This window comes from Centropristis striata, chromosome 10 (genome assembly GCF_030273125.1).
Source record: "Centropristis striata isolate RG_2023a ecotype Rhode Island chromosome 10, C.striata_1.0, whole genome shotgun sequence".
NCBI lineage: Eukaryota > Metazoa > Chordata > Actinopteri > Perciformes > Serranidae > Centropristis > Centropristis striata.
In genome coordinates this window covers 32,105,534-32,132,839 of record NC_081526.1, presented here as the reverse complement: position 1 = coordinate 32,132,839, position 27,306 = coordinate 32,105,534, and the positions used below count along the sequence as shown (strand labels likewise).

Genomic DNA, 27,306 nt, shown 5'->3' with positions numbered 1-27,306 from the left:
GTCATTACCTAATTGTGTCTGGAAAACAGATTTTTTTTGTTTGTTTGTTTATCTCTGTGCTACAGCTTAAACGATTTGTTTATTGTCTGTATGTAATTTCCCACTAAGACAAAATATCCTTTGAAAATCCATCAGACCACCATGACGTTGAATGTTAATCGGAAAATTGCTGTTACACAGGAAAGAGTGAAAACCCAGCATCTCAGTGTTTCCTTATGTGGTTTTACAAATATGTTAGCGAACAGTTGCTAATTTTCACATCCAGCAAGCATTAAATGGAGTAAATATCAGAATTAATTGGAGTCATATTCCTTGCCTCCAGATAAATATAAGTTCAATGTACAGTATATTCTCGTTTCCATTCGTCTCCATCAACTCCTACAGGAAGTATGTCCCGTAGCTGCTGAAAACCATCAACCACCAGCTAGTTGCTAGCTTTGGGTGCTACCATACAGTAGGTGTATTTGACAACTGCCTACAGAAAACGATAGTTATTAGAGCAGTAAGACCCTGTATGTGAAATTCAGAACCAAATTTGACTATCACCAGGGCTTGATTGACATTCAAAGCGTGGGCTTGGATTGGCTGCACATGGCTCTCACCTTACGTCACAAGCAAACATGGAGGTGGCCGAGCCAAATGGAACTAAAAGCCATTAACAGTGTTAATGGGGGGTTAACTCACATTCACTGGGCTGTAGAGTCTTGTGAAAATTCTCAGAGTTCACCCTTGTACATGGCACTTTGCCATTTGATCCATTGTTGATGTAGAATTTTTGATTAGTGGAGCTTTAACTCCAATATGTTTTCTTCAAAAAAACTTACCATTTGTAGCATGGTGGTCCAAACTTGTGACATCCAATTCCACTTTTTGTCCACATCGTCCTAAACCCTGGATGAGCTGTTGCAAAGGTAATTCAGACTCGGTGCTTGGGTAGCACCTCAAGCCGCCGGAGCACCTTGGCGTATAGACCCCGCAGAGCTCCCCTTCCAGCCTGGCACACAGGGGACAACAGCCGCAGCCGGGCTCCCTCACTATTTCCATACATGCTGCTGTGACTTTGGGACACAGAGCTTGACGTTCCGCTGTACAACTTGGACATCGGAAAGCCAAATCACCAAGTAAGGTTACAGGCAAAGCAAAGAATGCTAACAGCAACCCATAAGTAAAATATATGACCATTCTAAGTCTTTGTAGGTCTTTTAGTGACGACTGAAAGTCAGATTGCCACATGGAAGATAACAGTATGGACCCTGAAAGTCAACTGTGTGTGGGTAAACACTGTGATGCCACTGACAGGGTCCTATCTGCTCTCATGTTACTGCCTGACTGTAAAAAGAAGCAGGGGACCAACCTGATCAAAATATACATCCTGGAATGATTGATTTTGGTTTGGCTTATTTGTGCAGATACATATGCAAGTTTAAAAAAGTAAAATATAAGATGTAGTTCAATCCCCGAAAAGTTTACAGGTATTCTAATTTGTGCACAAATGCTAGAATTATTACTCTTACATGTGCTTCCAAGTCCAGGTTCAGAATAAGATCAACAGAAATAACATGGACTTTAACTTCTTGCTATTTTTTAAGTTCATTGCAGTGCCAAGCTAAAATGACAAATACAAGTACGACTGACTCAGCACCACGCACATTCCCTCATAAAAGAAACTTCTAGTCAAAGCAAACCATGGAAAACCAGATCGTTCCTGGGGAATATTAAACCTTGTGTTGAGTGTCTGTGATGTGGCCCCTTCACTCGCTGCATGTCAGCTGGCGCTCAGTTAAAGGGGAGACCAGGGGCCAAAATGACTCTCCATTTCTATGAAGTCCAATTATTTTGACTAGTGGGGGTTGTCAACATAATGTGCTTTGTTACCAAATGCATCTGGAAAACCGTAACGATTACGCCAAGGCTGTCCTTCAGCCTATGAACCCTAACCCTAAAGACAACTGTGATACAGGGCTGTTTACTCCTGATCTGTTTGTTTTTCACCTTGATGTTCTTTGACTTTGTCACCGATTCCACAATGGGATTAAAATGTATCCATCTTTCTTTGTTCAGGCTAGGGTACTTGCTGCATCACCTATGGCAATAGAAATGTTTTTTTCAGAGAGAAATGTATTTGCGAACACCATTAATAGGGCTTTTTGACCAGAGCCAGTTCTTTGGCGGTGGAAAACCAAAGAACTGGCTCCCGGGAAAAAAGCAGGGAAAACTGATTCCAAAGCGGCACCAACTCTTTGCTTGTCTTGAACCACTTACATCAGGGGCTGGGGGTGGGGCTATCTGACCAACAAGACCAACTCTGTGTCTTGAGAGAGACCAACTAAAACATGTATCATTCATTTATTTGATTTATTTAACTGCATTATGATTGATACAAGTAAACTAGCGTGTTAACGTTAGCGGGTGAGTGATAGTGTGCTAACTTAAGCGGGTGTTCCCCAGCGTGCTAACGTTAGCGGGCTAGCGTTAGCTTACAATAAAGTCCAAGATTAACATCTTACGTTCCGTGTTAATAAGAATTAATTTGGCGTGCATAGTGATCAAGACGAGCAGTAGATGTGCTGTAGAGACATGTAGTCTGCCGTTGTTATTATACGAGAGCTAAGACGTATTCAGACGTTAACAGTGACGTAATGACGTGGCTCTAGAGCCTGTGGAAAAACAAACAGGTTCAGAGCCGGTTTGCAAGTTGAACCGACTGCGAACCAGCACAAGCACCAGCTCCGAACCGGCCCTGAAACTGCTTTGGTCGAAAAGGAGTAAAAGAGTCATGTATCCATGTCTAAACTTACCGAACCATAGCATTTTATTAAATATACCCCCAAAGACCACCTCTTTCTCATGGATTAGCACTGTGATCGCCATCTCATTGACATCTCCAGAGAAAACCAAATTGAAATCCCGCTGTTCCCTCCACATAACACATGCTACAGCCACTGGACATCAGCATAATCAACCCCAGACGTCCGTGTTCAGCACCCTAGCCAGTTGCATCTTCTGGCTGTTAGGTGGGGCAGTGGTCTCCAGAGTGTTTGGGATGCTTTGTTCCACTTTCTGTTGCATTATCCAGAAAGTCACAGAGGAGGTGGTGGCCATTCACTAAAGGGTCATCAATCTCTGAAAGTGCCCAGTAGATCTGGAAGCAGTATCCCGTGGGTTTGCAGGGCCGGCAGGACTAACAGCCATCGAGAAAGACAATCGATGGCCGTGTCTAGATCAAGTCACCAAGTGGTCCTGGTGGTGCTGCAGGAAAAGGAAAGTTTGTTATCATCAGGAAGATATGTTTGTATATACAGGTCCATCTCAATAAATTATCATCATAGAAAGGTTTATTAATGTCAGTAATTCAATTCAAAAAGTGGAAATAACACAATTTATAAATCCATAACACAGAATGAAACATTTCATGTCTTAACTTATTTATCCATCCATTTTCCTCCACTTATCGGGGGCCGGGTCGCGGGGGCAGCAGGGCATTCCAGATGTCCCTCTCCCCAGCCACAACATCCAGCTCCTCCTGGGGGACCCCGAGGTGTTCCCAGGCCAGGAGAGAGATATAATCCCTCCACCGTGTTCTGGGTCTTCCCCGGGGCCTCCTACCAGTTGGACGTGCCCGGAACACCTCGGGAGGCGCCCGGGAGGATCCTTACCAGATGCCCAAACCACCTCAGCTGGCTCCGTTCGACGCGAAGGAGCAGCGGCTCTACTCCGAGCTCCCTCCGGATGTCTGAGCTCCTCACCCTATCTCTAAGGCTGAGCCCAGCCACCCTAACTTATTTAATTTTTTGTAATTATAACGATTATGGCTTACATTTAATGAAGACCTAAAATTCAGTGTCTCAAAAAATTTTAATATTACAAAAGACCAATTTTTAAAAAAAGTATGTTTAATATGGAAATGTTGGCCTCTGAAAAAGTATGTCCATCTATATGACTCAATACTTGGTTGGGGCTATTTGGTTTGAACTACTGGAAATTTTCCACCATATTCTAATTTATTGAGCCTGTATACTAGATTTGCAAAGGGGTGGGACATTTCTGGTAAATTTCCAGAAACTTTCCAAGGGAAGTTAAGCTGGGGAATTTTGGAAATATTTAAAATAATAACATGGCATTTCAACAGATTTATTTGTAAGTAAAACAATCAATTATTGCATTGAACAACAAAAACATGAATGTTGAGTTAAATATTCGTCCAAAAATCCCCAAAAAGTCCCATTCAAAATGTTAAGTGAAAAAAGAGCCCCTCTCCCTCCAAAAAAGTCCAACATATGAACATGTTGAACATTGAATATGTGATGGAGGAATGCACAGTGCATGTAGGGGCTGTGCAGTAAGTAGTGTGCTGTATGCATGGGTTTGAGGAATAGCAGCTATTCAAGTGTATTTGCATGAAACCTGGTTGTTTTAGTCAAGATTATTAATTAGGCATTTCCGGAGAGGGCTCCATTTCCAACTAGTTCTCCAACATAAACGGCAGAAGAGGTCATGTGTCAGTACGGTACAACGGCGCATTCTAAAAATAACACACATGGACAGTCCGCAGTTGTAAAAAAGGCTGCAGTTTCTGTGGATGTTATAAAACTAGGGCAAAAAACTTCTGGTAAGGTATTATATAACACAGTTAAACAGTAAATAAATGTACGTAAATGCTGTCAGTGAAGTAGTTACAAGGGTCATGTGACTGCCGCAAGTTACGTAAAAAACGTACGTTACATACAAAAATGTAATTCACGTAACTTAGGTTTACAACTTTAACGACGTAACTTAAGTTCAAAATAATTAAACTTTTTTTTCACACAGGATGCAAATGTTTGTTCGAACAAATCACATACAATTTATACCCAGCTGTACAATTTATTTATTTTTATTTATCCTTTAAACTGTTATAGATTAATAAAAATTAGCAATAATCGGCATTATGACTTTTAGTAAAATGCTGCTTAGAAATGTATTTAGCAAAGCATAAAACACACATTTTATATGCCAGGCACAGCACACAGAATAATAAATTAAAAAGCAAGTATTTAAAATTAATTAATGCAATAATTCAAGGTCATGGGCCCAGTTGAAGATAGGCGCTGACGAACACTAGACAAGATACAGAAGTGCGCTGTTAGCTTTTTTCTTCCCCTGGGCGGTGTCCGGAAGCTGAAGCAGCAAGAGGCTAGCACTAGCCTGCGTGTCAACGAAATGGGCGACCGAGTCTAAACCATGGTGCTGCCACAATAGTTTTCACCAATCAGATAGTCGCACATTCACATTATAAAACTCTGTGTAAAAGTAAGAATAGGTATCCTTTTCTGGGAGGTGGTTGCAGCTAACTGCTTAGCAGCCTGTGGTTTCTGAACAGAGAAGGTCCATGTACATGCTCACTCTTTCATTATTGTCTTAAATAAATAGTCAAAAGGATTTTACCAACGTGGTCTCACAGAAATCCGTGAGATAGCCACGGATTTCGCTTAACTCAAAATCCGTGGAATAGCCACGGAATCGCTCAAATTTCCGTGAAACTGACACGGATTTTGCTACAATGCAAGTTAATGACAGTCATATTTTTCTGGCGAGATCTTCACCACAAAGTGATTATGTACATTCACTGAGTGAATATTTAGAAAATAAAACATATATTTCTTGCTAGAAATGTGATCAAAATCCATTTTTATGCAGAAACAAAGTCAAAATATTAATTTTTTCACTAAAAATGAGAGAACTGTCCGCCATGTTTTTTGTTCTGACCGCCAGAACCTTGAAAGTCACGTGACTTGGAACAAACCAATAGGAAAAAATATCAATGGGATGGCCATGGGATATGACTGTCTTTAACTTGCATTGTAGCGAAATCCGTGTCAGTTTCACGGAAATTTGAGCGATTCCGTGGCTATTCCACGGATTTTGAGTTATGCAAAATCCGTGGCTATTTCACGGATTTCTGTGAGACCAGGTTGATTTTACTCTCCTCTCACCTGTTCTGCAAAAAAACGAACTTTGACAGTACTCATAAGTAAATACCTATCACTTCTGACTGGCTGGGGAGTAGCACATTTCTGGAGAGGGCTCCATTTCTGGGCGTCTCTGTTAATTGAAACAAAAAAGTCAGTATTGAGGCATTGAACTGCTGGTACTAATAAGGAGCAGACGAGCATGACTGATAATTACGTAGTGTGAACTAACACACAGTCATGTGAAGAAGCGCATGTAGCACCTCTGTGCACTGACAGGAAACTTCTCGCCCATTACACAAGGGAGATATTTCCTCGTCTCTGACTGACCCCAGGATGCACGCTAGGGTTTCCAGCCCTGCAGTGCAGCTCCGGCGTGATGTCAGTGTAGTTCACTGTGTAACACGCTTCAATGTCGCTGGTCTGGAAGCATGAAGTAATGTCTGTCAGGGCCATCTATCCTCACTTTGCCCGATCCTGCCACTTACATAAGGTTTCTGGACTGGAAAAAAAGGTTTACTACAGGACCAGTGGGAATAAAGAAAAGCTTATGAATGGTAAGTTCCATTGATTTTTGGTGTGACTGGCCTGTAAACAAGACTGATGTTCTAATTTATGAGATATGTCACAGACAAATTAAACTAAAATGTCTGAATGACGAGCTTGAAAAAGTTTTTTTATCAGTAAATTCTTACTGGAACATTATGTGCTTCATATACCATAAAGAGTGATCTCAAGATGTTTGGTTATAATAAATAAATATTTCTTGCTTTGCTGCCTCCTAATGGTCGTGTAAAGAGACTTTGGCTTACAGTAATGCATTACTCTGTGTGGTGAAATTTCCAACTTTCTGGCCCAAACTCCAATTTCAACAAAAATTCCAACCCACTGACATTTTAGGGCACTTACAATTTCCTCCCCACCCACATATGCAGCTGCATGGTGATGGAAGACACTTGTTCCACTGAACAACTGGCATACCGCAAGACATTTCATTCTCAAGCTCCTGGCTGGTGTGGTATTCTCCTCATTACAAACACAGTTCAAAGATGGATGTGGTATTAGCAACAGTGCCAGAAGTACAGGGGTAGGAAATAGGGAACAGGTACAGTTTGCCTTCACAGCTGGTTTGATTACTTTGTAAGATGGTCTTAAGTTAGATGCTTTTATTTAGATGAATGTTCAAATTAGTCATCTTACTCTGAATCATATGACAATGTTGCTTTACTATAATGTTAACAATCAATTAATCGATTAATCGCTGCATGCATACATGGGCAAAATAAAAGATTACATATATATATATATATATATATATATATATAGTACTATGCAAAAGCCTGTTTTGATAACAGACACTTTTATTTTGAAGGGACGAAAAGAGACTTGATCCTGTGAATCGTAAAACTATCTCAAGTGAGATTCAACTGCAAAGATAACGTCAAGGAGTTCAATGTTTTATGTTTTAGCCCCCGAAGAGGCATGAGGTTAGTTTTCACAGTAATCTTCATATTTAAGTGTGTTTTGTGTTTAAATACGTTTTGGATCAAATTAAACTCAGTAATTCATGCTAGCAAGGTTTGATACAATAAGCTAGTTTTGCTCAAATTAATCCTCTTGTATTTCTGTGTATTTTATAATTGTTATTGCAACTTTCAGTGTGCAAACTGTAGCTTTATCCACTAAATTCTCAGCTCATTGGCTTATTTATGGCCGCAGAACTGAACGTTCGGCCGTGTTTCAGTTCAGTGATACTGATGCGAAGTCAGAGATAAAATAAAAAGAACACGGAACGATTAAAAATTCCACGTGATCGACCAAATTCTTAACGAACACCAATCGATCATGGATTAATTATTCCCATCCCTAATAGTGCATCATGATCACAGATTCACATTAAAGGTTGACAAGTTATTGCAAAAGATGCATTTGGTGTTTCTCTGTAATCTCTGCCCATCACTTATTTGTAATTGAGCATGGAGCCAGTCAGAAAACCTTACAAGCATGGGATAAAGCTTACACTTTGGTTAAAGAGAGAGTGCAGCACCGACATATTTGTTTGCCTTGCTTCTTCCCATGTCTGTATTACATTTGTATATTTGCATTGTTTCCTTTTTTTATATACCTTGTGGAGGTGGAGAGATCATTAGGGGTCGCCATGGGTTGGGGAGGGTGGGGATATTTGTACAAGTTGGGTATTGAACATCACAAAATGTATTGTGGAATTTGTATTTAATATAAAACCAATAAAAATGAATGAAAAACAACGACAACAAATCTCTGATTGCTACAAATCTAATTGAAGGAATACTTTGACATTGAAAATATGCTTACTTGGTTTATTTAACTGATAAGATAGATGAGGAGAACACAAATCTTATGTGTGTGTGTGCCCAGTATGGAGCATGGCTCTCCCTAACAACTGTAAACTATGCAACATGTATGTGTGTACACAAATAGAAATGTTAAAATGACTTTCTTTTCAATTTATTACTAAGCTAAGCGGAGATGTGAGCATGAGAGTGGTATCAGATTTCTCATCTAAGCCATACCACGATAAGCACATTTCCCATAATGTTGAAATATGACTGTATCTGTTGATACAGCTACATCCTGTGGGCCTTTTGTTTGTGCTCTACACACACACACACACACACACACACACACACACACACACTACATTCTTTTAGGAAACATGTGCAGTTGTTGCTGAACATAAGCCAATTTTTATGATCTGCACTTAAAATGAATGTGTCCTTTCCAATGCTGCTCCCCGGTGACTCAATATTTACTCTGATGAATTAACGGAAAGGATAAATCAATTTACACAATCGTGGATCCACTAAACTGCATCATAATTATAATATAGAAGAATGGCTATAATACTGCATTTTATGGTGTATTTTTTTTTAACAGTGGTGGAAAAGGTATTCAGATCCTTTACTTCAGTGAAAATAATAATACTACAATGTGAAATTTCTCCACTATAAGTAAAAGTCCTGCAGCGTCAAAATGTACTTAAAGTATCATCATGTTATGCAGAACAGATCACTCAGACTGTTTTATATATTCTTAAATATATTATTAGATTATTTGTCTTGATGCATTTCTGTAAGCAGCATTTTACTGTTGTCCAGGAAGGGTTTCTTTAAATTCCTTCATATTCTGTTAGGTGGTGTAATGAATGAAAATGCATCATCATTTTGAATTGATCCCATTTTTTCATGTTAAATCTTGACCAGAAAATAACTAGTAACTAAAGCTGTCAGCTAAACGTAGTGGATTAAAAAGTACAATATCTGCCTCAACATGAAGTGCAGTAGAAGTGAAATGGAAATACTCAAGTACAGTACAAGTACCTCAAAAATGTACTTAGTACAGTACTTGAATAAATGTACTTAGTTACATTCCGCCACTGATTTTTACCTCTTTCCCACTCCAGCTACCTTCAGTGCAACTTTCTGAGCAGAGTAACACAAGTTATTTACAGCAGCTATTCTCAACCTTGGGGTCCCGACCCCAATTGGGGTCGCGAGATGATTTCTGGGGGTCGCCAAATCATTTTGGAAGTCAGCTCTGTCTCCACTGTGTTAAAGTGTTCATGTGTTTTAGTCTTTTTGGTCATTCTGTGTCTTTTTTAGTCATTTTGTGTCTTTTCTGGTAATTTTGTGTCTCTTTTTGAATATTTTGTGTCTTTTTTGGTCATTTTCTTTCCTTTTTTGGTCATTTTGTGTCTTTTTTTTGTCATTTTGTGTCTTTATTGGTCATTTTGTTTATTTTTTAGGTCATTTTGTGTCTTTTTTTGGTCATTCTGTTTATTTTTTAGGTCATTTTGTGTATTTTTTTTGGTCATTTTGTGTCTTTTTGGGTTATTTAGTGATCACTTTGTGGCCAATTTGTGTCTTTTTTGGTCATTTTGTTTCCTTTTTTTGTCATTTTGTGTCTTCTTTTAGTCATTTTCTGTCTTTTTTTGTCATTTGTTTCTTTTTTGGGTGATCTGAACTGTGCGTGTGAGATTCTGTTCAGTGAGCGGGGCTCGCGGACAACATGCATGTTAAATTGGAGGTCGCGACTCAAAAAGGTTGAGAACTACTGATTTACAGAACCATACAGATGTATACAAGGCTGCTGGTATGCACGTAACAAATGTGGAAAAACAAGAATGTATGTTTCCCTCTGCTTTCTAAAGGCAAATATCAAGTTTACATTGCATGCCCTCTTGTTCCTACCTGACAAAATATTTTCCATGACTTTAAATAAGAAACACTGTCCAAACAGCACGTGTGTGTTGCCTTTTACCAAACTATATGCCGTGAACTCTGTTTGCTCTGTCACTTACACCGTTATGCCTTCAATTTAGAGAAATGGAAATGTTTTCTTATGACCACTCCTCAGCATTTCTCCACTCACAAATGCATTATGATTATATTATGTGTACGCGTTGCTTAGCAACTCCAAATGAGTGGGCAATAGCTGAACAATGTTGGAACATTTAATTTTACACTTAAGCGGAACGACCTGATAGTGCAGCGCTGAGAGATATTTTAACTGGGCTCCTGAAAGATCCATCTTTCAAAGAGTCATTTAGTCGAGACAAATGGAATACCACAGCAAGGTGGTCACATTTTCCACAGTCACTCATTTTCCTCAGTCATGGATATAATTCAAAGGAGAAGAGTGAAAAGGAGGCCTATATTTGGGAGGCTTCTGATATCCAGCACTCAACAGACCAGCGGGGATGTAGGATTAAGACAAAGATTTTTATAAAATTGGTACAAGAAATGGTTTCTCTTGCTTGTTTTTGTTATAATGACACAATTCAATAAAAGCAGTATTTATGAGCAGCATGATGTTCTCTTCACAGGGGAACAGTTGTTATTTCTAATAGATTTGATGACACATTTAAGCTTTTGGCTCCTCGGAGAAGCAGTCTCAGTAGCAGATCTCTGGAGGCAGATTATCTGGTAATTACTCCAGAGAATACCAAACAGCCCTGCAGCAACAACTGTACAGCATCAGTTTTATCACACAGTTGTACATGAAGAGTTAGGCTGCGTTCAGACTGCAGGCAAATCTGATTCAAATCAGATTCCTACTCAAATCAGATTTTTAGGGCTGACTGTCCACACTGTTTTTAGCAAGTGTCCAAATCGGATATGGCTCTGTTCAGACTGGGCCACATTATTGACTGATCTGACAGGTTGCCTTAGTAACGGCGACAGAGCGTCTGACGTCGTCATGGTGTCAGACGTCATAATTGCGACAGCGACAACAACAACAACAACAACAACAACAACAAACATGATGGAGGCAGGTCACCTCAATATCTTGGCCTTATCACTGTCCAGTAGAGGTGCAGAACATCTCAGACACACCAGGGGAGAAACCGGGCGGATGGACACCCCGGCGGGCCCGCATGAGTCGGGCGCGGCTGCCGGTGGACCCCTCGTCTCCGCGCTGCCGGCGCTACGCGTGCCGCGTAGAGTGGCGTCACGGACAGTCAAAACCGATCTGAGTGTTTGGAGGTTCAGACTGAGACGCATCTGTCCAAATGCGATCTGAAACTACCTCCCGAAGGTGGTTTCGATCCGGTTTGCAAAAATCGGATTTCATGTGATTTGTGACTGTTCAGACTTCAAAAGAGCCATCCAGTTCCAATCTGGATGGGCTAAAAATCGGATTTTGGCTGGCAGTCTGAACGCGGCTGTCAAGTGAGTTGAGATCTCTGCTTGCCTAAATACCAACAAAAGATGGTATGAGACTGTGAAAACACGAGGCTTTGGTTTAGCACTTTCCTAACATGATGTAGTACACAAATGCACTATGAAACTTGTTGATTCTGAGATGTTATGTGATGATCAAAATACATAAATGACCAAAGTCAGCAATGATTTTTATTATGTGTAATGATATATTACCAAGTTGATGGGATTGAGTGATTTAACTGTTGAGTTAAACTACAATAATGATCAGTGGAAGAGTATGTGCTGTACGTGTGGTAACTGAAGTGATCATTTTTATTAAATGTGATGACTATGATATTAATTCTGATGACTGTGTTGAACAGAAGGGACAGTAGGTCAAAGTCAGTTAGAAAAAAGGGGAATTGAAAGGAGAGTAGAGTTGAGCCGAGACATGTTGTAACTTGGTGTACATGCAAAACTGAACGAAGTCGTGAAGTTGGGAGGAACGGACTAAAGGAAATCTGGCCAGCAACAGAAGAATCAGAGTTAGAAAGAGAATTAAACCAATGAGATGACTAGTGAGGAGTGGCAGTAAGAAAGTTCGAGAACTAAGGAGTGGCAAGAGTACAAAAGTTGCAGCGCAAGGAAAGATCGAGGTTATCCTTCGTGAGGAGCTGCAAGACTCTTTGAATCTCTCTGGATCTAAGGACTATCACATCGGTGGTAGGACTTGGATTTTTGCAACTAAAGAAGAAGACGGTTTTTTAGGACATTTCCATCAAGAAAGAAGATTTCCAATTTTGACGAGTGAGGACGAGAGATGAGTTTTGAAGGGTAACCATTTTCCAACACTTGTCAAAATGGATTGATGGATTTTTCTTTCTGTGTTCTTACTGTTTTTGGATTGCGGTTTCGGTCAAGGACCTTTCTGACTTTGGACAAAGTGGATTGCCTCGGCTGAAGACCGTTTTTCGGACAGTGCGTTTCAAGTTGCTAGATCTATTCTTTAGAGCAGACTTAATTTAAAAAGGTTTTGGTTCCAGCTCCAATCAATAATCAATATTTTTGTGTAACAGTGGATCAAATGTATAGTAACTAAAATGTAAAAAACAAATGCACACCAAACACCAATAACACAGATTATCTTCACAATTCCCTTAATTCTATGGTGCTTTTTATTATCTTTGATTTGGTTTTTACAGCTTAACTTTTTGCCTCTTTTCCCTCGAATGAACCGCAACCACACTGAGCAACTAAAAAGCCAGATATTTCCCTCCAACATGTCTTCATACCTAAACAACAGAATAAATTGTTTGCCAATGACCCCCAAAACAACATGAACATTGGTATTTAAAATGGTTGAAGTTTTAAAGACGTGGTTCATGATGTGAAATGGTTAGTTTGGTTGTGTCAACAAAACCAATCGGTTAGTTTAGGATCACAAAATAACATTTAATAGGTACATTTGGTAAGGTAAATATAACATGTTACGTTATGTACTTTACTTATGTCACGGACTTGTCTGTTAGTTAAAATCGACTTTTGGTGTCACATGGAACACAAACAGCAGTCTCCTGACTAAAACTTCTGTGTTTGGTGATTCATTCTTCCAACATGTTGCCTGACTTTGCTCCCATCATAATTTCCACGCCTACCAGAGGTCCCTCGCTGCCTAACAACGAACATAAATATATCATCTAATAATGAAATTAGCTGCCATTTCTTCATGCTTTCCAAGAGTGCCATCTATTGAGATCAACAAATGTAACTGATGGTTCATGAAGCATCATTTGGACATCACTACTATACCATTTATGTTGGCCTTGCTACTGAGCTATAGTTTGCCGTTGGTTAATTATTGTGAAGACACAAATTTCCAGGAATGTTGATAACTTTTAAATCTGTGAGTTGCAGGCTGACATGTAACCTAGGTGTATGAACTGCTCAAAAACTGATTTACTTTATTCCACCACTGTCATACTAAAGTTTTTAATCTTACATAGCTACAGAAGGATATATTAGTAGAACACACTGATTTTATTGCTTCTTGAGCACATGCCCACTACTGTTTGTACTGTTTGGATTTGTCTGTGACAGCCTTTTTTTAAAATTTCCAGTGCCTTTGCTTTCTTAGAAGTTAGAAGTCCTAGAAGTTAGCTGGCTAGCGAGCTGGCTTTGTATCAAGTAAGGTAACATTATTCAATTGTTAGTTTTATTTATTCATTATCCTTAACCGCTTATCCCAGCTGACATTGGGCAAGAGGCGGGGTCCACCCTGGACAGGTCTCCAGACAATCACAAGGCTGACACATAGAGACAAGCAACCACTCATTCTCTCATTCACTCCTACGGGAATTTTAGAGTCACCCACTGAACCTAAGCTGCATGTTTTTGGACTGTGGGAGGAAGCCGGAGAACCTGGAGAGAACCCGCACTGACACGGGGAGAACATGCAAACTTCACACAGAAGCCACATTGACCACAAATTGTACTACAATTTAATGCACAGCCACTGATCTAAACACAGCAGTCAGTAAAGATACATGAAGTAAAAGAACCGCAGAAGTGAGCTTCCCTGCACCCATGAGCCAATCATGGTGGTGGGTGTTCCTGAACTCACCAACCAATCACATCAGTGACAGCAACGCTCTGCCACGGCTGCAATCAGACTCGACTGGCTTCCAAAACAAATGCACGTGCTAGTCAGATGAAGATCTTTCTGACACGAGGCAGTCGTGTTCATGTGCACACTACCGCTTTTGTCCGCGGGGGCCGCCAAAATCCACACAGAATGAAACTCCTTGTAGTAGATTTAATTATATCTGGAAGATACCACCATGCAGGATTGTTGACATTGGGCCTCTCCGAGTGTCTCTAGGGGGGCTACATGTGTTTGGGTAGCATGGGAACAGCCAGGCTCAGTCTGGGAAAGGAAGCAGGCTGTCCATTGCGGTTGCACAATCCAATTAGCTGTGAGTTACACCGATAAGAAAACTGGACCAGATCACACAGAGGCTTTTTGTGACCAGTTGTGCATCTGTTTGTTGGCTGGTAAACCATTTGAAGCATCGTCAGCACAGGTTCTAGTCAAGGCTTTTACCAGGGATCCACAAGGAAACAATAGTGACTCAGACAGCAACGTACAAGCTGGGGTATGTGCTTACAAAGCATTTTCTCTTTGCTTATAACTTAAGATTTGAACTTTAATTTTTTATACATTTGTTGAGTACAATACAACTGCTGCTTTTGCTTTAAAGGTAAACAATATAAAACAGATTTAATCCACATCAGTCTTTAATTTTCCATATGGACCTTTAGCTTACTTTCAAATTTGACAATTCACAGCATTTACTGTATAATTGTTTCATACAAGCAGACATAACATGTGTGGTTATTAAAAAAAAGCAAGAAAGAAATATCTTCCTCTTGCTGCATTCCCTGGTAACATCTGTTTTCAGTGTCTGCCTCCCACGAGATAAGTTCATTAATTTGTGGGAATGTCCAGGAAGCAGATGGCCACCACGTCTGTTTCATACGGAGCTTATTGTTTTTTTTTTTTTAAAATTCTGTTTAAAATGTGGAGCTGATCTGTTAAACATGTTCAAAATCCTGCCATGAAACAGTTTGGTTAATATAAAGTTAGGTTTTTTTATTCATTCATGCATTGCCTTTGTGATTTGGATTTCATCAAAGTATTGTCCTGCACTTAAGCACCCTAGTGTGGGCGAGGCAGTGGATAAAATGGATTTTCCAGCTGGGGGAAGTGTGCCTGTGCACCTGGACATGACAGATCACAATTTGAGACTGCAAACTTTTTATGAATTACATTCTTTTTTTTGTACAGAAGAGGCTGAGGACTCTCTCTGACTCATGCATATCCACCAGTCTCTATCTGTTCTCCATTAAAACTATGATAATCAATAACTCTGCTTTTCACTGTAACTGTTTATAATGTTTTTGCATGTGTTTTGTCTGTGCTGTTTCATGTTTTATCTGTACTCTGTTTTGTGTTTTCTCTGTTTTGTGTTTTCTCTGTACTCGACATCATTGCAAATGAGGGGTTGCCCTCAATGATTCCTTGAGAAAATAAATAAAGGATAAATGAAAAAAAAAGATGAATGCATGTGGAAACATTGATCACTTCATTTACACTCCTGTTGTAAACGTTGGTCCTTTATGTGAATGCAACCTTCTTTTTTTTTTTGTTTTTCTATAGATGTTGACTGCATACCTGTTGGCACTTATCTTCATCTGGACAGGTAAGCCAGAGTTTGCCACTTAACTTTACTTAACTTGCTGGCAGAAGAAGAAAAAGTCATTATACACCTGAAGAGAGAAATCATCAAGTGGGTTGAAAATGAAATGCCCATTACACTATAACAAGCTCTAAAGCCTCATTATAGTGATATAAAATACAGAAAAAATGATGCACAATTTAGAAAAGAAAAACTATATTTGTGGTCTGTAAAGGGGAGACTCATGTGTACCAATGTAAGTGAGGAAAAAACCCTTTGTGAAAGGTTATGCCAGTTCTTCCTTGCCAAAATGTAACCAAAGTTTATTTCGAGCCCTTCACCGACAATATATCACAACATTAGCAGTGTTTCAAACAATAAATTGCGATGCACTTTTTTGAAGATTTGCATGAGAAAAGCTCAATGGAAACACAAACATTTGAAAAAACTTTTCAAAATGCACATAAAAGTTTTGACAGTCTCCTGAGCTGGTATTTGTCTCTTTAAAAAAGTTTCAAAAGTTAGTTAATGCGCTAAGTGGGAGATGGAAACACTTTTCGTGAATAAGTTCTGACGTAGCGAACATTAACTCATGACTGATCAGCTGTCAGCGAGCTGACTTGGAGGAACAATTTCAAGTTGCCCAATTTAATCTAATTCCTGATGACATATTTTCTCTCATGGGTGGCCAAAGTTGTCCCATTAGCAACCTTTTTTTTCTCTCTCTTGCTCAGTCTCTTCTTCTTCTGACGGATAAACCTACAGCAATACATTACACTGCCATCTTCTGACCAAAGTATGTTAAAGTAGCTTTGTTTATTTGATCTAAACCAGTTGATGGAAAAGTCCCTAATTTGCATTTTCTTTAATGCGACATTTCAAAATTTCTCTTCAAAATTCAATTTGACTCGAATGGAAACACGGCAATTGTTGGTACCAATGATTAATTCAAAATGAATGAATGTAAAAACAGCGAAAGCTGAGGTTTCAGAAACTGCAGTTCCACGACTACACTGTAATAAATCATTATGTAGTGATTTCATTTAACTTAATATATTTGATAAGATGTATTAAATATAAATGCGTCCTTGATTTTGAGGCAGTTGTTTAAGTAACTTTAATATACAAATGTTTGAGATAGAATCTACTTATTTTGATCACACTAATTATAATCTTTATGTGTATGTAATTCTAAATCAAGAGAATTTTGAATTAATCCAACACAATGGAATTAGTCCGTTTTTAAATGACAGGCACTTCCTGTTAAGTTGTTATTAACTCAACTTAAGTTAGTTACTCAACGTAGTTAGATTTAATTAATAATAATGCGTACAATCTGTTGCCTCAATTTTATTGAGTAGCTATTGTTGTCTTTTTTTACACTGGTTCCTAAAGCCAATCCTCACTGGATGCTAAAATGGCTTTAACCAGTCTCACTCATCATGCCTAAACCTAACCAAGCCACCACCATTTGCTGGTTGGGATCTAGTATCAACCTCTGGAGCCACCCACATTGAGCTATGGAGCTATTTCATACAGTCTCTCGGAGGTTATACCAGCTGAGACTCAGCAGATTAACAGGGCTGTGATATATGCGTTTGTTTTGTGGTTTTGAGTGTGTGGACACCACATCTTCAGACTTTATCTGCATTTCCAAATTTAGCCTTAGCCTCTTAGGGATTATTTTAAACATATCTAAAACAGACATTAAGCAGCTACGTCTGTGTCTATGACTTTAACAGTTTGTGTCTATTTTGTGCAGGGACGGCTCTGAAGTTTGTTGTTCCACCATGTGACCCCCACATGTTTGATCGCGGTGTTGACAACTGCCTGACAGACTTCAACAGGAGCATGGAGACAAGTGGCTACCAGGGCAGGTGCCCATGGCCAACTGTGAAACGGTACTTTTTAGTTTGCAGTTTCTTGTTGTCATTTATTTCATTGTCACAGATTATAAACGTAATATTCCTTCAGTATTTGGATCAAGTAGCTTGTGAAAATTATGTGTCTCATTAAGAAGGCTGTACAGCTGTTATTCAAACATTTAAATCAAGAATCATTCAGACTTTGTATTGGAGAAACCCAATTTTCAACTACTTAGATCAGGATTAGGGCCAAAAATACTTCAAGACATCCCTGCATAAATGATCACTTGTGTGCAATTAACAATATATTATTACAAATATGAACCATTCCACCAATGAGTCTGTCTTAAAGGTTGCTGTTTGAGCTCTGCCATGCATGTGTTGGACGACGCCATGTTGAGTGTAAACTGAAGGCTGGATAAAGTGACACATTACACACATTTTATGGCCGTTTCAGTCAAGATATATGACCTTCAGTCATGGGAACGTCAGATACTTTTTCTGTTTCCTGGCTACATTTGGTGCTGGTCAAAGTTTCAGCTAATTACTCAACATTTAATGAAAAGGTGCTAGACTGTTGCTCCTGGGCTCATGTTTCCAGACAGCACTTGTTTGTGGAGACTTTCACTCTTGCCGTGCTACCTACAACAGACTGCAGTTAGACTTTAATTATGGCTGTAATAATCCATATTTCACTGTTAACATGGTTTGAGGCTAAGCTCTCATACAGCTCAAATGGTGTGTTAGGGTGGAGCGTCCATCATCACAAGGAGCCCAGCTTGTTGATCAGGCTTCCAGCTGTCAGGCTCAATTGAACCTCAGTGGATGTTTTCCACACTAAAATCTTGGTAGTGACAACCACTCACGCGATTCATGCTGCTTTAGCGAGGCTACGGTCGCTTCTCCACCCAGATGACATGACACGTCAAAAATTAACTGTGAAATGTAAGCTGCCCTCTAAACAGCAGTGGGTGATTTCTCCATTTATGAAAAGCTTGGAGTTGCCAAGGAAAGATGATGTTTTTGGCTCACTTGCATTATCTGAAAATGCTGAGTTTGAAGTTCGAATATTAAAGTTGCAGCTTTAAAAGGACCACGCCAGCCTTTAAGTTTCAATTCAAATGCTATTGGTGCATCAATCAGTGACAGCTTTCCAAACAATGGGGTGCCCACTTGAGGAACAGCGGCTGGAACTAAATGGACACTGTCTTCCATCCATTTTCATATGAAATTAAAGTCAAACTACCTTCTACTTCTGTAGAAATGATCATGGGTGTAACTGCTGTTGATTTCGCAAAGTTGTGGTAAGAAAAAAGGAAAGTAGTAATATTAGGAGAAAAAGAAGTCAATCCAATAATTTTGCTTCAATTTGGTAACTACTGCTTTGTTTATTAAACGGATACTTAAAGGTGAGGTACTAATTAATTTTACATGGGAGTTGATGGTCTCCTGCTGCTTCCATTGGGTAGTTTGTTTGTCTTATTTTGTGACTTTGGTGCTTTAAAGGGCCTTAAAACTAACACACTAAGTAATGGATTGGGCAGCAGAAGACCTGCAATTCCTGCACTGTAATAAAAGATAAACAATAGCTACTCAATAAAATTCAGGCAACAGATTGTACAATTGTTATTGATTAAATCTAACTAAGTTACAAGTTGAGTTAATAACAACTTAACAGGAAGTGCCTGTCAATTAAAAACAGACTAATTCTATTGTGTTGGATTCATTCAAAATTCTCTTGATTTAGAATTACATACACATAAGGCTTATATTTAATGTGATCAGAATAAGTAGATCCTATCTCAAACATTTTTATATTAAAGTTACTTAAACAACTGCCTCAAAATCAAGGACGCGTTTATATTTAATACATTTTATCAAATATATTAAGTAAAATGAAATCACTACAGAATAATTTATTACAGTGTGTGTTCTGCAAGGTAAAATGACTGTTATTGCAAATGAAGTCTGGTGGCTTTGAAGAGAGCATAGATGGATGTAGTGGCTTCAGTTCCCTGTCATAAATGGCTGTCTGATGGCAAAGTAAAGCAGTGATGGCACTGCTATGATCACATCATCTCATGTGAAGTGCAACTGGTGGTGTATACATACATTTTGTTTTTTCCAATCGATATATATGAAAGAGGATTAGCACACTGTTGTGTTATCTTGGACGTGCCAGACAAAGTTTTATTCAAATTTGAATTTACTGTTGCATGGCATGTTAGCAGTGTATAATAATGCGAGATGTTTGTATTGCTTCAACATGCAATGATAATGTACTAATTGAAATCGAAATGCAGGAATAATAAAAACGTGTAACTTACTTGAATTAGCAAGATCTTCTCAGCCCTCCACACTGCTGGAAACACTTTGGAAACATCTTGTAGCGGTTTGACAGTGCTGGGGTGCCAGTCAGAGCTAATCTGACAATTTTCTTTTAGATTTTTGATTTGTCAACCTTACACAGGACCCATGCCTACACATGCATGGACCCTACTAACAACCAGAAATTAAGCAACCTTTTCCAAAGGCGACCCATTAAACACAAAACACATACACACAAGAATTTGCAATTCAACACAGTGTATTATACAATTCAGTGCTCCCAAATACAACCAATAATTCACACAGCCCAAAACACCAAAAATAGTCTCTTTCTTCCAACCACAAATAGTCCTTTTCAGGTACCCAACACGTAAACAAAATAGTCAGTTTTTGAAAATAAAAGTTGGTCAAACAAAACCCAAACTAAGTGGCGCCTCCGGCGTCTACCAGCTTTGACCGCGGCTTTACCTCCCGGTTGCCGGCAGATGTCGGAGAAGGACCGTCGGGTTGAAGCCAGGAGTTTTGGAGCCAGTGAATAAATCCAAAGGTGAGAAGCGAACACTACACAATATAACACGGACTGGAAACTCGCTGCCAGGGACTGGCAAGCTAACGGAGCAGACAATGGACGAGCTAGACCTCTTCCTCCTCAGTAGCCGCGGGCCGCCATCTTGAATTCCCCATACCGGTGTCGTGCCAAAAAGTGATTGCCTGCCAGAATCTGATTTCTGGCCGCGGGAGCGCGCACGGCAGCCCGTTGAGCGGTCAGATCTTTACATTATGAAGTTCATGAATGAGATCAAGTCATATTTAGGCAGAAATAACCTTTGAGTAACTGTATCTGGCCTTCAATCAATTTTTGGCAGGTGAAAATGCCTTTTTTGCGTTGTAATGGTCCTTTAAAGGGATTCCAAGCTGTCCTGTGAGCTCTAGTGTTTACATTATGAAGCTCATGAATGAGATCAAGTCATATTTAGGCAGAAATAACCTCTCAGTAACTATACTATGCCTTCAATCAGTTTTTGCGAGGTGAAAACTGAAATAGACGTGTCTATCACGTAGTTGCCATGTCTGATTTCGCTACAAACTACACTTCTTTTGGCCACAGTTGTAATAATTACGCAACAACAAACGTTAAACTTTCGAAGCCACATGCCTTTGCTATAATTACATTATAATACAGTTGTGTGTATCTGCATATTAAAACCGTTTAATCCAGAGAAAAGCAGACGTGTTTACGCTACCGCTCAACGGGCTGCCGTGTGCGCTCCCGCGGCCAGAAATCAGATTCTGGCAGGCTATCACTTTTTGGCACGACACCGGCAGTTTTGTGATTTGCTGAACAGAAGGCGTGTTTGAGTCCGGGGCGTTCCCGGAAGTATGACAGCATCGCTACAATCTTAACCGTGCTCTCTTGTTTTGTAGCGTCTACAACCAGCTGAAGGGCTGCGTGGACGATTGGGCAAGAGCGTCTTGGTGTCGGGGTCATGGCTTCCTGATGGACAGCGTCTTCTTGGAGGTACATCAGATGTACTTTAAGCTCTGTGGACAGATGCAAGACCCCCCACTCACCACTCTTATCATGTTAATAGCACCTGGTATCATTGTCACACTCTTCTTACCAATTCTCTGTTATAATCTCACCACTTGGAACACAGAGATGCCCAGCTCCATTGGGCTCTGATGTGCTGAGGGGATAGAAGAAAATTAAGGAAAAAAGAGTATTTTTCAGCCTGGGACTTATTCTTAAGATTGTGGCCATTCTGACAGTTGGTCATGCTAACTTTGCACTTGGCACCTGTAGTGCAGAGATATCAGAAAACAGTATTGCCAACTCCTTTCCAATGTCAGTAGTTAGCACTATCGCTAAAAGTCGCCAGATGCTACCTGCACTCATCTGCATATTTGTCATCACTTATAATTTGCATTGGATGCAAAGTAATGGAAAAACCCGTGTTCTTGGCAGAAGAGCCTTGGAGTGTGATTACTTTGAGCAGCATACATATCAATTAATTACAACATATTCTTCACTTATCCCCTGAGATGCTAAATTTGTCACTAGACCTTTTTTTTTTTTTTTTTTTTTTTTACATAAATAGAGTTTCTAAGAGGGTCTGGAATGTCACTAAATTTAGAGAGAAAGTTGCAAAGTTGGCAACACTGTTGGAAAATGTGGACTCCCGCAAAACAGCATTAATCCTGTAACCATGGCTGGGCAATACATTGATATTGTGATATGACAAATATATTTGTTTTATGTTTTTTTTTAGTATGTAATATTGTATTTGGCATAAGTGTTTCCTGGTTTTATAGGCTGTATTGTAGTAAAGTGATGTCATTTTCTGAACTTAACAGACTGTTAGCTGCTCTGTTATTTGCCTTCACCCACTTAGTCATTATAACCACATTACTGGTGATTATTTATCAGAAATCTCACTGAGTAAATATTTTGTGAAAGCATCAATTGTGAAATTAATGCATATACAAGATACATCCATATAAAGGTATTTGTTAAAAAAATATAGTGATAGTATAGTGTTGATTTTCTCTATATTACCCAGCCCTAACTATTATATAAGCTATTGTGCTTTCAATGATAAATGTTTAAAATATTTATGGCTCCCATTGTTTGGGTAATGGCAACTTTATGGGCAACAGTGTATTATTTACATGCATACAAACACAGAAGAATAAAGCTTTAGGCTCCACTTTTATGATCTGTTACCAGTAAAAAAAAAAATTTAATCTGATATATTCTTTTAAGTGTCCCATTATATGCAATATTTTCTATTAATATTAGTGAGCAAAGCTGAAGCCTCATGAACCATTAGTTGTATTGTTAACCACACATTTAAAGAGTAAAGCTCATGGAATGGCAATATGCTTTTAACAGTTTGTTGGACAGAGAGCGCCATCTAGTAGGCTCAGAAAATTAAGAAATGGTTCATGAAGCTACATTTGGCCACCACTAACTAAAACTGAATATGTTCTTTTAATAATCATCGTAAAACATTTGATTGCATGATGTCAAACATGCACCACATGACTGGCTGATATTTCTTCCAAAGCAACTGTCAGCCTTTTATTGTTGTAATATTTTTTCTCCTATAATGTCAAATGTAATATATCCCTCAATGACTGAGTGGCTCATAAGGTTCTGTAAATCAGCACGCATTAAGCATATCATGCTTCCTGAAGGCAGAAATTTATACTTGACTGTCTAAATACTTTCTGGAACTCATTATTCTGTCATATATGGTGAACCCCACCCATCTGGCACCTAATGATTTACTGCACTGTTTCACACCAACTTCACTCCAGAAGTGTATGTGATACTTGAATAATTTGTATTTTATTGCCATTTCTTTGAAATACAAAAACCAATGATACTGTTTATATTTGAAACACATAATAAATATTTATTTCAGACAAAAAATAATGTTTTACAGTTGTTTGAAAACCTTTATACAGCAATATTTAGATGGACCTGCTATTCAAGTATCCACACGACCTAATAGTCAGTCTGGATGCAAACATACTGCATTTCATCATTTTGTCATCAGGTCAGTATACATCAAAGGGCTGTTGTGAAGACCTCACGAAGACTGGCTGTCAAGCAAGCAATGCATTCAATTTCAGTTGTGAGTCTAATGACTGTAATGCCTATAATGTGAAATTGATGCTAATACATGGCAGAGAGAAGTAAACAAGAGAGCATTGTAGAGAGTTCAATGGAGCCATGTTGCTGTTTAAGGAGGTACGGAAAAAGTTGCTTTCTGTGCTCTCAAGGTAAAAAACAAAACAATAGCTAAATGTAACTTTAAAGTTGAGATGAAATGAAAATACCTTTTTTAAATTTTTCAAAAAAAATCGATTTCTTAGTATTTCTTTTATCAAAATCCAATAGTTCTTTTCTGTAAAACAAAATATGACACAAGCTCACAAAGCTAGTACCAACCAATAATATTACAACATTCACCTGTCAATCAATTTTACAACTTCAGCAGCACAGAGCTAACAGTAAGCCCTCAGGAAGAGCACAGGGCCCAAACTATGGAATTACATCTCCCGCGTTCGTCACGTGATGCCCAAAAAACACTTTTCACCATTGATTTACATCTATATATCTGCAGATGCATTCTTTTGAGTGCAGCCACCCTGGTAAATTTCACTATCAGAAATTGATCCATTGGATCCAATAACATTTGTAAAGTCTAGAAGAGTTGCACCATTAAAGTTAGCTTAGCTTAGTTGGAAATTAGAGTGGACTTTGCTTCATAAGCGTTTGAGAAACTTTCATAGGAATGAATGGGGTCACAAATGTCTGCTTGCTCCCACTGTGATGTTGCTGAATTGGCTGAAGATTGACAAAGTTACTCTTTTATATCTCCCTCATCCTTCTCATTATGTTTAATGTTTAAAGCTGAGGATTTGATTTAAATCCCTCTCGTAACTGTACAGTGATAAAATATTCTGTTCACTGGCAATCGCGTCACAGTACAGAAGCTACAGATGCTCAAACTCCACTGGGGCTTTTAATGGTGCTTTGACATTACTGCTGAAGTTTTGTGAAGATCATGTCTTTAAATTATCATAGGTGTTCCTGAATGAAAATAGGTGTCACAACACTGAAAGAAAACATTTGAGAGCATTTTACTGAATAAAAAAAGAGTATCCACAAAGGTTCAGTATTAAATTTACAACCTACAAGACAAAATATGACAATATAGACCAAAAGGGACCTAATCCTGCTCAGGAGCTAATCCTTTGGTATGCAGTGCAATTTAAGAAAAATAAATGTTATTATGGTGTCCATAAGATACTATCCACTCTAATTCTGTGCTGTCATATCAGCATGAACAACTTCCCTCATAATAGTGGATCTAGTTTCACACATATCGGATTTATAGTTAAATAATGGTCGAAGCTAACGCACTATTCCATATGCTCCAAGATCTCCAGACGTCTTTACTCAAACCAATGATGTTGAATTAAAAGGGGTTCAAGAATAACAGAGGCAAGTCTTAGAGTTGGGTGGGTGGTCTGCCCTGCTACCATGGTGGTATAAGGCGACTGAATGTGGTCAACTCACAACACTGACATGGAAGAACTTTCTGAGGGTCAAAAAACTATTTTTCTTTTCATCTTACGCGCTTCAAAATCTAGTGCCCAGACGGGACCGAGTGGCAGCACCGCACCTTTTATTATCTTAAATAATACCCACAATTCCACTTTTTCTCTTGTGTAAACACTGAAAGGATGGTATGCTAAGTATACGCTCACTGACTCTGTCCTGGCTATGGCCTGAGCAGCTCCACACATACTGAGGCACACTAGTTCTAACCATAACAAGAGCACGTGGATGTGTTGAGTAGTATAACAGATTTGTATTGTCAGACAACAAAGGGGAGCGTGTCTATGTTCCCCGGGTCCAATGTTCCACGAGTCCTATGTTCCCCGGGTCCTATGTTCCCCTCTTTGTATGAGAATGGGGAACATAGGACCCTTTTTCCCCGCTTTTCCCAAAAAGGGTCCTATGTTTCCCTGGTCTTTTACTTCACCATTACTGCCAAATTCCATGGCAAATTTATTATTAACCCTAACCCTAACCGGGGAGCATAGGACCCTTTTTCAGAAAAAGGGTCCTATGCTCCCCGGTATGTATTGCTATAGGGGAACATAGGACCCTTTTTGGGGAAAAGGGGGAACATAGGGATGACCCCCAACAGGGAGATACTGACCCTTGTGGCTCTTTTACCACTGTGGGTCTGTTTTTTTGGTAAATGTGACTTTATAATCTCACAGAATATTCTATTGTTCTAAATTTGTGCGTTTTTTATTGTAAAGGTACCACTTCAATCTCAGAATTCACAGGCAGCCAAACATTTACATTCAATAATGTCATGAACACAGTTGGGCCATGTATAATGGAGTATAATGGAGATAACTTATCAGTGTCTTTGCTCAGTTCGCCCTTTCTTAGTCTTTGTAAACCCTGAAACATAAACATGTGGTTGGAAAGGTCCTAATGTAAAGCAGATTGAGTAACTCATTAACCAAAGAGAACAATGAAGGATTCATTTACAGTTATAATTCTGTGTCACTTCACTGGAGTAAACACATTATTCTCTTCACTTGGCCTCTTTTTCACCATTGTATATAACACAAAAGCTTGGACTGTAAGCCATATATTTTTACATTGCAAGTGTTGGATTGCCTTGACCGCTTTATGTACACACAAGAGACAACAAACTAAAGGCTGGGAAGTGATATTTACAGATCAAAGGTCAGTTTCCCCTGAGACAGAATTCTTGCATGGCTCGTAATGGAGGACATGGTTATGTGAAATTATAGATACTGTACTAATACTCGTGGTTAGCAGACAAAAATATACTTCACTGCTGTACCTTAAAGTCTTTTTTTAATGTACTGTTTGTATGTCATATTCTGTGCTTCACTTTTTTGCTGATTGTATATCTGCATCATTATTATCAGGTAAATATAAGAAAACATGTTTTTTTTCTTCTGTTTTGTCATATTAAATAGTTATTGACAGAAACCTCTCCAGCTGCTACACAGTGTCTCTACTGATTGTAAAGTTGATAGACAAAATACTTTTCGGAATTTGGGAATAGTGGCAGTGGAAACCTTAATATAATTTGGTTTATTCTTTGCATTTAGCACCTTTCAGAAAATGTATTCTCTACTATAACATTCATTGAATGTTTAACGCCTCGTTACCACACAGCAATGATCATGATGGCTCAATGAAGCTTCATGAACCATTTTCTGAGCCCCATAAATGGCGCTCTTGGTATAAAGAAAAAGGCTAAAGGATGAGTAGTGTTCTAGTGGGCTCAGAATATGTGGGTAATTCTGTATGTAGAATTAAGCTGAAAAACGAGTATGCATTAGTAATAATGTACTTTTAATGAGTACTTCATACTTCTGTTGAAGGAAAATCCTCATTGGGTAGCTGGGTTCTATCAATAGTTTTCTTATTCATGATAAAAAATGTTGATCTGAAGCTCAATTCTGAGACTTTTTTCTAAATAATTTTCTAATAAAATTAAATATAGTAACCTCTGATCAACTTCTGCATAGGTTCCACTGAGGTTAACTGTTCCAGCGACACCCACTTCCGGTTTTAACCCCGCCCACTCGGAGTACGGATAAAGATACGGACAATTTAGTTGGTTGGATGCAGGCAATGATGTACTAGTTCATCCCTACCGTATAGTATACG

General features: G+C 38.9%; 2 protein-coding genes across 2 annotated transcripts in view; one reads left to right on the top strand and one right to left on the bottom strand.

Annotated features, from left to right (window-relative positions):
• igfbp2b (insulin-like growth factor binding protein 2b) overlaps positions 1-1,256 on the bottom strand; it is a 151,078-nt gene extending 149,822 nt beyond the window's left edge. Inside the window, exon 1 of the mRNA XM_059342590.1 lies at positions 825-1,256. Within this exon, the coding sequence (XP_059198573.1) occupies positions 825-1,233 (409 nt within the window). The 5' untranslated portion in view covers positions 1,234-1,256. The remainder of the gene's footprint in view (positions 1-824) is intronic.
• Positions 1,257-14,566: 13,310 nt separating this feature from the next.
• Positions 14,567-23,187, top strand: LOC131979538 (receptor activity-modifying protein 1-like). Its single transcript, XM_059343556.1, has 4 exons — positions 14,567-14,784; positions 15,849-15,891; positions 17,630-17,768; positions 21,486-23,187. The coding sequence occupies exons 2-4, from the start codon at positions 15,849-15,851 to the stop codon at positions 21,742-21,744; spliced, it is 441 nt and encodes a 146-aa protein (XP_059199539.1). The 5' UTR covers positions 14,567-14,784; the 3' UTR covers positions 21,745-23,187.
• Positions 23,188-27,306: the final 4,119 nt, after the last annotated feature.

Coding starts and splice junctions, on each gene's coding strand:
- LOC131979538 (XM_059343556.1), top strand. CDS start 15,849: ATGTTGACTGCATACCTGTTGGCACTTATCTTCATCTGGACAG. Junction 15,892..17,629: donor ACTTATCTTCATCTGGACAG/GTAAGCCAGAGT, acceptor TATTTTGTGCAG/GGACGGCTCTGAAGTTTGTT. Junction 17,769..21,485: donor CCATGGCCAACTGTGAAACG/GTACTTTTTAGT, acceptor CTTGTTTTGTAG/CGTCTACAACCAGCTGAAGG.